The 14,125-nt window shown below is 36.0% G+C and overlaps 1 protein-coding gene across 1 annotated transcript; it reads right to left on the bottom strand.

Annotated features, from left to right (window-relative positions):
• Nucleotides 1-4,347: 4,347 nt before the first annotated feature.
• Nucleotides 4,348-5,247, bottom strand: LOC146947044 (uncharacterized). The gene has a single exon (XM_085748367.1). It carries the CDS (start codon nucleotides 5,245-5,247, stop codon nucleotides 4,348-4,350), a length of 900 nt encoding a protein of 299 aa, XP_085604493.1.
• Between the last annotated feature and the right edge of the window lie 8,878 nt (nucleotides 5,248-14,125).

The raw sequence follows: 14,125 nt of genomic DNA, 5'->3' as shown, positions 1-14,125 counted from the left end.
GATATGATGAATATCTTAATGTGGATAGTTATCTGTCTTTTATGTCAAAGGTGACTTTGGAACTTCTTGTTCCTTAATGTGTTGTTGTTGTTGATAATGTGGATAGTTATCTGTCTTTTATGTCAAAGGTGACTTTGGAACTTCTTGTTCCTTAATGTGTTGTTGTTGTTGATAATTATGATGATGATTATGTTGCTGTTTGTTGATAATTATGATGATGATTATGTTGATGTTTGATGATAATATGGCGATGACTCTTGTTTGAATTATGACTTGTTGGTTGTGTGGACGTAAATACTTGATAATGCAATTGGTGGTGAACTAATCAATGTAAATGGAGGTGTACTTTTACGTTGTTGTTGGTGAATACATATGTTAGGTGATTTTGCATTGTTGAGTCTTTGCTTGTATGTCCATGCATCATAGTCATATTGAGTCATATGAGGAATGTAAAAGGAGGTGTACTTTTACATAGGTGAACTGTAAGAGGAGGTGTACTCTTACGTAGGTGAAATACGTAAAAGGTGGTTTACTTTTATGTCGGTATGGATTCAAAACGGTAAAACTATCTCCGGAATCCTTTGGTAGCACATGCATCTAGATGACTCTAGAACATTGCATGCACTTATTATTTGGTGAGTCTTGTCATAATTGAATATGTGAGTTGGTGAATTTGTGCATTGGTGAAATTTGGTGAACGTTGTGATTATGTGAATTGGTGTATATGTACTTTGGTGGATTTAATTGATGGTTGTGAGTATTTGAACCAGGCTCTAATTGTAGGTCTTACTTGCTTGTGTGTATACACTTGGTGAATCTATTTGATGATAATTATTTTGCTAAAAGTAATGAGGTGAGAATTGTGTGTGTGTGTCTATATATATATATATATATATATATATATATATGATTTGGTGATTCCTTTGATAATGATGATTTCTTCGCCTAAGCTTTGAAATGATGAATAGTATTTGTTGAGTTGATTTATATGATTGGTGTTGTTAAGTGATGTACCTTGTTGATGATTTGATTAAAGGATGAATATGCTTGATGTGCTATGATAGAATTCTGATAGCATGATGTGTATGGAATGGGGGATAATATTCATGTGATGTTAGTATTCTAGGAGGGATGGGTATGTTTAGGTGTTATGCATGAAATCCTTGAATACTGATGTTTGATTATGTTTAATCGTGAATGTTGAACTAACCCCAGTGGTCGTTTGGTTGACCGCCTTCCTTATCCGTATGGATGGGTAGAAAGTGTGCATGAATAGTTTGCTTTGCTTTGCTTTGGTGAGTTGCTTGAGGATAGCTTGGATGCTACCTCATTTATTGCTTTTGGTGTCTTAGACTTAGGGATATGATTAGGGGTTGGTCTTTGTTGTTATCTTTATTATGTCCTTTGGAGATTTTTGAGACTATGTATTGATGATGATATGAGTTGTATGATGACATGACTAGTTGGAGACATATTATACTTGGATGACTGTTGAAATATTTTATTGAGGTGTTGATGTTATGATGTTTTATTCCGCTGCGATGTTTTGAGAAAATTGTTATTTATGCATGCTTGGTGATTTATTGAAGATGTAACATCTAAATTCTTGATATGCCGTATCATTGGTGTAATTTATCGCTTTTAGAGTTTATGGTGCTACAGGCGCCGTCTTGACAAGCTTCTAGAAACATCTAGAATGCTCTAGAGTGACTTAGGGCCCAAGTTGTTTGGGGCTTAAGTCACCGAAATACAAGCCCACGAAGGGCTATATATACCCCTCTTGAGAGCACTCTCAAGGCATCACATAAACAGTCTAAACCTTATATTCTATTATTGTACTTTTGCAAGTACACTATCACTAGGGACCAAGGATCAATCTTTATTGGTCAAAAAATGGTTGATTTCGCCAACCAAACAGGTTTTAAGTTGCTTACTTCGACACCATACTATGCTCAAGCAAATGGTCAAATAAAAGATGCCAATAAAATTGTCATCGATTTGATAAAAAAGCATGAAGGTGAGAAAAACACAAGAAGGGGGGTTGAATTGTGTTAGCTTTTTTTTCGTTTTCTCCTAAGCTGAAATCACTGTTCAGAAGCAGATAGAGTTCAGCTTCTGAAGTGATGTTCAGAATCTAGTTGTAGCGGATAAAATAGAGAGAGAAGAAAGACACAAAGCAATTATACAGGTTCCTTCCACAAACCGGAAGTAGTCTTGTCCCCCTTGCACTTCCAAGGAGAGTTCACTAAAATGGAATATCTGATTACAACTGCTCACTGTTAAAACTAGCAAGAGACTTCAAATTACTGAAGCACAACTACAAGAGATTTCCTATGCTTAAAAACAAAATCAAGAGGCTTCCTATTCTCGAGCACACAAGTAAGAGACTTCTATTCAAACAAAAATACAAAGAAATTTGTTTGAGGTTGAACACTTGATATACAATCAGTGATGTTCACAACACAAATCAGATACATGCTCTTAAGACTCTAGAATTTCTAAGATATGAAAGTTGTTAAGAAATTCTAAGTGAACTTTGATATGGAACAATTTCAGCAGAGTTTTGGCACTAGTAAAATTGTTGTTAGAGTATTGCAATTCTTCAAGTCTTCACTCCTTTATATAGAGCTGTGAGAGAGACGTTGTTGATTGCCAGCACATCAAAAAGAGTCGTTTGAAGCTTGATCAAATCACCAATGATCTTTTTCCTGATTTGGTTATTGTCCTCTGAAGGATCAATTTCAAATCCTTGGAGGAACACTGGTGCAGGCATAACTATTGTTCTTGTCCTATTGCAGACACAAAACAGAGTAGTGGAGGTAGTGGTTGTACACTTCGTACAATTGTCCTTTTTCAACTCTCTCCAACAAATAAGCATCCAATGACTTGAAATCCATTTGAATTAGCTGTTGCTTATGTGCTTCTAGTCTTCTGCAATGATAGGCGTGATTAAAACATTTGAACAAGCTTTGAAGTTTCAAGTCTCTTAGCTTCTGATGATCTTCAGCTCTTGATGATCTTTAGAACTTCTGATGACGTCAGCTTCTGGTGACCAGCTTCTGTGGAGAGTGCTTCAGAACCTCTTTTCTTCAGACGTTTCATGCTTCCTTCTTGTTGATTCCATTGCTCTCATTTGTTCTTCGAGAACCTATGCTTTTAAAAGGGCACTAAATTTTTTGTCTATGGTCCTGCACACTTGAACAAATATTAGCATATCCAATTGACAATTTTTAATACCTTGTTATCATCAAAACTCAAAGGGTAATGTCAAACACATTTTGTTCCAACAATCTCCCCCTTTTTGATGATGACAAACACTAGTATTTAAAATGTTCAATTGTTGTTAATCTAATTAACAAGTTGACTTTTAGGGTATGAGGTTTGTAAGCTCCCATTGAGTCTAATAGTACTTTAAGGTGAGGTTTGTAAGCTCCCCCTGAGTTCTATACAAGTTAATTAAATTTATCATTAAAAACGTAATACACTCAAAATAATCTCACATTAATAGACTAAGAGATGAGAAGAAGGTCCTATTAATTTAACTTGTTAAATTAATGGGTCTCAGAGCCTATAAATACTATAGAACTACTTCCTCTTTTGTCATCAACAAAAAGATAAAATAAAGACAAAAAGAAGAGATGAGAAAAACATAGTGAGAAAAATTCAATATAAGACATCCTTATTTATTAATTTTGTTATGTATGCAACAACTTAACTTGATTTTTTTCCCACTCATCCTTATTTATTGATTTTGTTACATCTGCAGCAACTTAACCTAATTTTTTCCCGCTCATTTGCTTTATTAGATTTGCAATTATTTAACCTAAAAAATTTCATCTAAAAAAATGCATCGCACCAATTTCATTCCTATCCTTTTGCCTTTATTTTTTTGAAGAAAATATTTTCTACACTTATTTGATGCTGCACGTTTGTTCTAGAAACTATGAGCATATCAATGATCATGTTTGATGCCTTTTTTTTCGGCTACCCTAATTTCCATGTAAACTTGGTTATATATACCTGAATTATTGATAGGATTACCGAATTTTCTTTTATAATATTTTCAGATGTCATACATTTTATGAAGTGTTTTATTTTACCTACTATGGATTATCACGTGTTATTTTTTCACTGTTACCTATTATATATTGCATTTTATTATTCGTATGTCAATCCCTTTACAATAAACCCGAGCGGAGCACGGGTCAAAAATCTAGTATATAATAAGTTTAGAAGCAAAAACATAGTCAGAAGCAAAACAAAATATTCAGTTCCAGAAACACAAACAAGAGTAAACAAGCTAAAAATAAGGTGTGCAATCTAAGGCTTGGCTTGTTTCTGGACCACTTACATCAGATCTTTAATCAAACTGTTTGTTGTTTCTGATTGCTTCTTCATTTCTTCTTTGAACTCATGGTTACTCATGATAAGATTTTCTTCTCTGATTCTTGCTTCTTCCAGTAGAGCATATGTCTTTCTCTTGTATTCAGTAAATAAAAATCTTTGCTCTATGAGTTCTTTCTTCAGCTGCTTGTTCTCTTTCTCTAGCTCAGAATCATTCTTCAACTTTTCAAGTATTGGAGAATCTGTTTGGACTTTTAGCTTAGTCAACCATTTGAGATCCAGATTCTCAGAATGCATACTTGAAGAAATGATACCAGAAGCATCCAAGAAGATAGGGGTGCCTGATATGTATAGCTTTCTCTTCTCCTTATTCCTGTTGATTTCTATATGCTCCATATTCTTGACAACTTCTGAAAAACATTCATTGAGAGATTTCACAGCTTTATCATGTGCTTCCAAAGAGGTCTTCTGAAGCTCACACATGACATTGTATACTCTGGTTCTCAGTCTTGTCCATTCATTTACATAATCATTCTCATGGACAAGGTTGTTCCTGGTCTTCACTAACTTGTTCAGATCCTTAAAAATATTTTCACATACCTCTTGCAATATAGTGAAATCTAGTAAAAGGGTAGGTGGTAATGAGACATTTGTGGTTTGGACAGGTGGACAAGTTTGAGTGGAAGAAGAAGGTAAGTCTAAGGACATGTTGTCAGCAATTTGGGTAGGTTCAGTAGCTATGATTATTGAGGTGTTGGCCTCAATAGCAGGAACATAGGGAGGATCATGAATAGACTCTAGAACAAAAGGTGAAGATGAGCTTAAGGGTTTATTTAGGAATCCAGGCCTAAACCATTGAGTAGGTTGTTCATCTTCATCATTAGAAGAATCTGATGTAATCATAGAATCAGGTTCTTTAGAGTGTTAATGTGAAGGTTGAGAAACAAATGTAGCTTGTGAAGGTGGAGCTAAATTGATGGGCTGCACAACAAAAGTTGATTCTTCTGATAAGGAAGGATGATTATCAGAAGCATGTTGTTCTAGGATGAATGTTTTTTTGTTGGCTAAGTTCTTCAAATCAATACCAAAAGATATATTGGAGTGTGTTACATTAAGATGGTATTGTTGAATTTCAGGGTGAATAATCAAATCAGTACAGGTATTTGAGGCCATTTCTAATTTAGGTTCATGTTGTTGGGGGCTTTCTAAAGTAACTTCATCACAAGCTATTTCAGAGGCTCTTTCTAAGCTTGGCTCAAAACCTGGTAATTCACCTTGATAGTGATTAGCCAGTTCTTGTAAAACAGATGGGTCACTGGTTTGGGTTGTTGGTTTGGGATGAGATGATGATACCTCATGATTGGAAGACTCAGGCTCTGCTAGTTCACCTACAACCTTTGCATCAGCAGGTATAAATTGAAGTGGCTCAATCATTGGTGCTTGTAGAGGATGATTGGCAGGTAGTCTTGCATAAACATTAAACCTCATTTGTGCCATCTCATATATTCTATCAACAACAGATGGATACATAGGCACAAATGTATCATCATCAGGCTTTTTCTTGTTCTTGGTAGATGATGATGGGGATAAGGATTTTTGTAAGTTTGCATAGACTCTATTCAAGGGAATATCATCTATGTCTGAGGAGGTTGAAACAGAGGTTGAGTGAGAGGCTGAGGTTGAACTAGATTCTATTTCTATTACATTAGAGATGTTATGAGATTCAGTGTTACCTCTTGTTGCTTCTGAAGCATCAGCTTCTAAACAAGTAGCTTCCTTCCTCTGAACATCTTTAGCAGTCTTCAGTATCTCATCTGCCACTACAAGCTATTGCAAACTCCCAGTTAGCTCAACTACCTTCTGAGCAGCTTCAATTGCTGATTCCTTCAGTAATGATTCAGCAGGAACCTCAATATCTTCAGCAATCTCAAGTGCTTTTGTAAAGCAGCAGCAGTATCAGCAGCTTTCTTCCTTCTGACTTCTCTAGTGACCAACTCAGTTGCAGCTTCTACTTGATCATCCTCTTCCATCACATATGTAGACTCCTTCAGTTTCCTTACACTATGCTTCCTCTTCTTCTTAAGAATTGATGGTTGAGGAGGTAGAGATTGTGAAGAGCCAACTGACTTGCCGCTTCTGGTTCTTCTATTCAGAATCTTAGCAGGTTCTAAGTCCTGAACTTCATCTTGAATGGATGGCACATCAGAACCAGTTGCTTGTTCTTGAGGAGCATCCTTTGCTTTCTTGGCCTTCTTCTTCTTTTGTTCAGAAGCTTATTCATCATCATCAGCTTCTGAAGTTGCTTTCTTCTTTGATTTCCTCTTTATAGCAACATGCAAAGCACCACCAAACATTGTTTCTGGAATGTCATCATACTTGATAGTTTCTCCAGTTCTTTGCCAGTGCTCATACACATAATGAGCTCTAACTTCAGGAGGATCTTGTCTGCAGATTGGAGGAAAATCATCCATTAAGTTGGATACACCAAATGATTTCTTAAGATCAGTCTCCAGCTTGAAAACATCTTTTATCATCTTCATATGTTTCAAGGTGCTACCATTGATGCATTTTCCAGTCATTGTGCCCAATTGATGATCATTGACAATATTGGACTGCTTGACTGCCTTCAGGATTCCTCCTTGATGAAAGATTTCTGACAATAATCTTCCATAAGGAATGTAACTTTTGTTCTTGTCCTGGCTTTCTTTCACTGCCGACAACATGTGATTAAAGATGTACTTAGTTACATTTGCTTTCTCTTGAGTTATGATAAAATGTAGGAACACTCTGTGTTCTAATGAAGGTTGATCCACCCCCCCACCTTTGGGTAGAAGACACTCAGTCATTATCTTCTGAAGTATTTAGTGTTCCTTCTGCATATCACGGTATTTTCCTTTCTTCGTGATGTTGAACATAGTCATGTTCACAACCTCTATCCAGGGACTTGTCTTGTTATCCAGATTCTCTTCAAAAGAACCTTCTGCTTCTCTTCTACAAGCCTTAGCAATAGTATCTTCTAAGATAGAAACAGGGATTCCCATGATGCTTGAGCGAATCTCTGTACAGATGAATGGTTTTAAACCAAGTTGTTCTCTGGTCTTCCCTTCCAAGCTAGGATCTATCAAAACCTTTTCATGCTCTTCCAACCTAGCAGCTTGAATGTCATAAATTTCAGCCCTGACCCAGAAATGCTTGACCATATTCTCAAAAGTTGGACCATTCAGAATGCTGAAGTAACCATCCAAGTCTTGAGTGTGAAAGAATCTGAGCTCACAACCATGATGAGTCAAGGAGATGAGATCCACTAGATTCTCCACTTGAACTGTTAATTCTCATTCCTCCAGCTTCATCGTTCTTCCCTTAATCTGATATGCTTCACCAGTAGCTATTTGCATAGAGGTTTCTTGATTTGAACTTGAAGTTGCCATTGAGACTGATGAAGGTTTTAGGGTTCTAAGCTTTTGATTTTGAAAAAAAACGATTTTTGCAGAGATTCAGTCTAAAATCAGAAAGTGTAGGATGTGAAGTGAGTAGTGTGTGATTTTGTCTAAGTGTTTTTAGCAAAAACGATTACAATTCAGAAGGGGACAAACAAACACAGCATTAATGACTTAGGGAGCGCGAGATAGTACATTCAAAGCAAAAATTCATCATTGCCCTCTTACGTTATTCACCAATACACTTAAGCCACGTCAGAGTTTCTCAGAGTAACTGCCAAGTTAGTGGGACAGATGCTACCAAAAAGTAACTTCCAACGTTTCCACTAACCCTGCTATTCAGAAGCACAAAATCCAGCTTCTGGAGTTCAAATGCTGATGTCATTTTCAGAAGCACATTTTCCTCAGCGCCTTAGTAAAGAGCTTCTGATGGACTATAGCTTCTGAACGACTTTAGAACCTAAATTCCTACTCATAGGCAAGCAATTTAATCAGACACAAGGTGCATGTTCAAATTTTTCTTTATAAAATCAAATCTTTCCACAATTAAAGGCTTAGTAAATATATTAGCCCATTGATGTTCAGTATCAATGAATTGTATATCTAAAATTCCTTTTTGAACATAATCTCTAATAAAGTGGTGTTTGATTTCAATATGCTTGGCCCTTGAATGTAGAATTGGATTCTTAGACAAACAAATAGCAGCAGTATTATCACAATAAATGGGAATATTGTTAGCATTAATCTGATAATATTCCAACTGATGTTTCATCCAAAGTAGTTGTGTACAACAACTTGCAGCTGAGATGTATTTTTCTTTTGTTGTAGACAATGCAATAGTTGCTTGTCTTTTGCTATCCCAGATATCAGATTCTTACCCAGGAACTGGCAATTTCCACTGGTTGATTTTCTTTCAATCCTGTCACCAGCATAGTCATCATCACAAAATCCAACCAACTTATAATCTAAGGATTTCCTATAGAGGAGTCCAAGATTTGTTGTTCTTTTCAGATACCTGAAGATTCTCTTAATAGCTGTTAAATGAGATTCTCTAGGATTTGATTGGAATCTTGCACACAAGCATACACTGAATAAAATATCTAGCCTAGATACAGTGAGGTATAACAAAGAACCAATCATACCTCTATACAGTTTCTGATCTACCTTTGATCCAGTATCTTCTTTGCTTAAGGTGCAGGTTGGATGCATTAGAGTGTTCATCACTTTACAATCTTCCAGCTTGAACTTCTTCAGAATCTCCTTAGTATATTTTGTTTGATGAACATATACTCCTTCTTTGTACTGATTGATTTGAATTCCAAGGAAGAACTTCAATTCTCCCATCATGCTCATTTCAAACTCATCCTGCATTAACTTAAATAATTCCTTGCAAAGAGATGCATTAATAGAACCAAATATTATATTATCAACATATATCTGCACAACAAGAATGTCTTTCCCAAGAGTCTTTCTGAAGAGTGTTGTGTCAATCTGTCCTCTTTTAAAATCATTTTTAATCAAGAAATTACTTAGTCTATCATACTAGGCTCTAGGAGCTTGTTTAAGACCATATAGTGATTTCTTAAGCTTATGGACATGGTCAGGATACTTCAGATCCTCAAAACTAGAAGGTTGCTTGACTAACACTTCTTCTGATATCACTCCATTGAGAAATGCACTCTTTACATCCATTTGATATAATATAATGCCATGGTTTACTGCATAGGATAGAAGTAACATGATTGCTTCCAATCATGCAACTGGAGCAAATGTTTCAGTATAATCAATGCCTTCTTGTTGACGGTAACCTTGAGCCACAAGTCTAGCTTTGTTTCCGACTACTTCTCCTTGTTCATTAAGCTTGTTTCTGAATACCCATTTTGTTCCAATAATGTTCTTATGTTGAGGCTTGGGTACCAGATCCCACACATCATTTCTCTAAAATTGATTGAGTTCTTCTTCCATAGCTATTATCCATCCATCATCTGATAGTGCTTTATCAACTGTAGTAGGTTCTATCACTGATAACAATCCCATCATAGACTCTTCCTGTCTGAAATTTGATCTTGTTCTTCTAGGACTTTCTTTGTTTCCAATGATTTGATCATCAGGATGTGAAGACTTGTACTTGAATGTATTCTTGGATTGATTACCTTGCTGAGAACCATTTTGAGCTTCATCAGAAGCTACTTCATCTTGAGCTTCTGGAGTGGGTTCAGCTTCTGGACTCTCTTCAGACTCAGGAGTCTGATCAGGTTCTGAAGTATCTTTAGGCACCTATATATCTGCAAAACTTTCACGTTGCTCTGGAGTTTCATTTCCAGGCTCTTTGTCATCAAATTTAATGTGCATTGATTCTTCAACACAGAGTGTCTCTGAATTATACATTGTGTATGCCTTTGACCTTTCAGAGTAACCTAAAAAAGATTCTTCTTTGGGCCTTGGCATCAAATTTCTTTAGGTAGTGCTTGTTATTTAGAATGTAACATGTACATCCAAATTGATGAAAGTAAGAGATATTGGGTCTTCTTCCCATAAAGAGTTCGTACGCTGTTTTCTCCAAGATAGGTCTTATATAGATTTTATTTTGGACATAACATGTTGTATTCACTACTTCTACCCAGAAATGTTTAGACAAATTATTTTCATGAAGCATGGTTCTTGCCATTTCTTGTAAAGTTCTATTATTTCTCTCTACAACCCCATTTTGCTGTGGAGTTCTAGGAGAAGAGAATTCATGGATGATTCCATATTTTTCACAAAAAGTTTCAAATGGCTCATTTTCAATTTCTCCACCATGATCACTTCTCACTTTTAAAATCTTCATTTCTTTTTCAGACTGTATTTGAGTGCAGAAGTTACTGAATACATCATATGCATTATCCTTACTTCTCAGGAATTTAACCCAAGTCCATCTGCTGAAATCATCAACAATGACTAATCCATATTTACTTCCATATAAGGATGCAGTATTAACTGGTCCAAACAAATCAATATGAAGTAATTCCAAGGGTCTGGAGGTTGAAACAATGTCTTTAGTTTTAAAAGAAGATTTAACAATCTTCCCTTTCTAGCATGCACCACAAAGTGCATCTGAATGATAGTCAATGTTAGGTAAGCCTTTGACAAGTTGTAACTTACTAAGCTTAGAGATTAATCTCCAGTTAGCATGTTCCAACCTTCTGTGCCATACCCATTTCTTATCATTCACTGATAAAAGGCAAATCACCTTCTGATCAACCAGTTCAGAGAAGTTGATTTTATAGACATTTTCAATCCTCTTTCCCTTGAACACTATAGAATTGTCATCCTTGTTAATTACTGTGCAGTTGGTCTTACAAAATATCACATCATAACCATTGTCACAAAACTAACTAATACTCAAAAGGTTATGTTCAAGACCATCTACCAACCACACATTATTAACAGAGATAGAGGAGTTACCAAAAGTTCTGTACCAATGATCTTGCTAGATTGGTTGCCTCCAAATTTCACATCTCCTCCTTATTTCATTGTGAAGGTAATGAACATGGACTTCTCTCTTGTCATATGTCTTGAGCAACCACTGTCTAGGTACCATGATTTTCGCTTTTCCTTTGCTCTTAGGCATATCTCATTTTCATCTTCAGAGTCTGAGTCAGGTTCAGCTTCTGATGTCAGTGTAGCTACTAACCCCATAACTACATTTGCTTCATCTCCAGGTTCTTCCTTTTCAAACCCAGATTCACTGTCTAAATCTTCCCAGGTTGCTATTAAACTCTTCTTAATCTGCTTTCTGAATTTTCTTGAGTTGAAGGTTGATTTCTTTGACTTGTCCTTTGATTTCTCCTTCTGAAGATCAGGGCAATCAGCAATGAAATGTCCAAGCTTCTTACAGTTGAAGCATCCCTTCTGATCTTCTTTCTTGGAGCTTTTATAACCACCTCTCTTACTCAGAAACTTCATATGCTTCCTTGCAAGATACTCAAGCTTGTTGGATAGCATAGCCATCTTCTCAGTAGGATCTTCATTAGAATCTCCATCGGGTGATTCTTCTTCAGATTCAATAACTTTAAGAGCTTGTGATGACTTCCCTTTAGTTGGAAGAGCAATAGATTTACTCTTCTTAGCAGGCTCATGTTCATTTAGACTTATCTCATGAACCTTGAGAGAGCTGACAAGATCTTCATCACTTAAAGTGTTTAAATCTTTAGCTTTCTCAATAGCAGTAACCTTAGGTCTCCATCTAGCAGGCAAGCTTCTTAGTATCTTGCTCACATAATCAGAAGCAACATAGCTTTTCTTCAGTATTTGTAGTTCAGGGACTAGGGTTTGAAATCTTGAGTACATTTTCTCAATACTTTCATTATCCTTCATCTTGAAAAACTCATACTGATGAACCAGCATAAGTATAACGCCCCATTTTTATTCTATTACTTTTAATAGATGTGTGAATAATTTTATATGACTTTATCTGTTAAATATATGATTTTATGTGAAATATGTGTTTTTGGTGATTTTATGTGACATATGGTGTGATGCTATTTTATTATATGATTTAGGGAGTTGTATATTATTTAAATGAGTATGGCTTTATTATTTGTGGAAACATTAGGAGAAATAAAAATAGGAGTAAAATATTAATATTTTGGTTGATGGGAGTTAATTAGTAATTATGTGAGTTTAAGGGAGTTAAGAAAAATAAAGGAGAGGTTATGTTTATTGGGAAATAGAATAGAGAGGAGTCAGAAACATTTTTCACGTACAAAAGAAAAACATAAGTTTTGGGAGAAGAAGAGAAAAACCTAGAAGAGGCAAAGAGAAGAGGAGGAACAATTCTGTAAGCTTTTGATTCATCTAAACTAAGGTAAGGGTGGGATTCCTTTCAATAATCATGGTATATAATTCTGATTTTGATGATTGTGGTGTTTTGGGCATTAGGGTTAGAAAGTTTTAGGTTAATTGCTTAACATGATGAATTGTGTTGTTGATGAATGTTTCTATGTTATTTGATTGCTATATTGCCTAATTGAGCCTGAAAACTAATGTTGAAACGTATTTTGGGTAATCAGGGATTGAAAATTGGGATTTTGATTGAAACGTCGGTGTCTGAATGTTCTACAGACAAGTGATTATGTGAGGTTGGGAAAACGATTTTTTTTTGAGTGGTTTAAACTTGAATTTTCCTGTAGAATATGATAGAGCTTAGTGTCATGAGCGCATGGGCGAAAACGGCATCGAAAACGGATTAACGGTTTAGGTTTTACGCACGAAAACGTGAGAGGTAGAAAATCTGATGTTGTCTGTCGAACTATGAACGTGCCACGATGGAATCCCAACGTCCACGATTTTTCCAGGAACGAAACCATTTTTAGGCTGTCCAAACGTGCCACGATGGTACCTTAACGTGCCACGATGAAGTATTGACTTAGACTATTTTTGACCTATTTCTATGCCTCTAAAGGGGTCCTAAGATGTATAGTAAGGCCCCAAATCAATAAACTTAAGTGTTAGGGATTTAGTTGAGGTGTTTTATGGATATTTGACTTATGTTCTATTGATCAAAACTTAATTGCTTTTGGGGGATGTTTTAGACTTTGAGATGAATGTAATTGATTTATAAATATATGCTATGTTGTTGATTCCCGTTGTTGACGTTGTTGTAACGTCTAATGTCAAAGTTGGGGAGTGTGTCATAATTGTTGTAGGCACATATGTTGTTGTAGTCGTTGTTGAAGTTGTATGTTGATATACACAAGTCGAGTCCATATGCATACTCATGTTCTGTTGGGGGCTTATGCCCTGGAATGTTTATCGTTCAAATTGTTGGGGGCTTATGCCCTGGAATGTTATCATTCACCTGTTGGGGGCTTATGCCCTGGGATGCTTTAACCATCCAAATCGTTGGGGGCTTATGCCCTGGAATGCTTAGCATTCAACGCGCGTAGATTGGTACCACCTGCATGATGCATTAGTTGTTGTTGTCGTTGTAGCATTGTCGAGTTGTTGTCGTTGTCGCATTGTCGAGTTGTCGGTGTCATTGTGGATAACGTTGTTGTTGTTGTTGTTGTACCTTGTTGCTGAAAATAATTATGTCGTTGCTTATGTGTTTATTTAAATACATTATTAATGATGCTTGTTGTGATATGCTTTGTTGTTTTCATTAATTTGATGAATTATATATTATTATTATTGGATAAGTTTCTCACCCCTTCTGCGTATATGTTGCCTCGACCGTGGGTAATGTGCAGGTACTGATGACTTGTAGGTTTGGTCGGCTCAAGTGTCTAGGGCTCTGATACATACTAGGATGGGGAAATCGTTGCGAATGTCTTCTCATTTCTTTTATGTATCACATATTTTGG

This window comes from Medicago sativa, chromosome 2 (genome assembly GCF_051527215.1).
Source record: "Medicago sativa cultivar Bolivia chromosome 2, Bolivia_mono, whole genome shotgun sequence".
Taxonomy (NCBI): Eukaryota; Viridiplantae; Streptophyta; class Magnoliopsida; order Fabales; family Fabaceae; genus Medicago; species Medicago sativa.
This window is presented reverse-complemented; position numbering and strand designations above follow the sequence as displayed.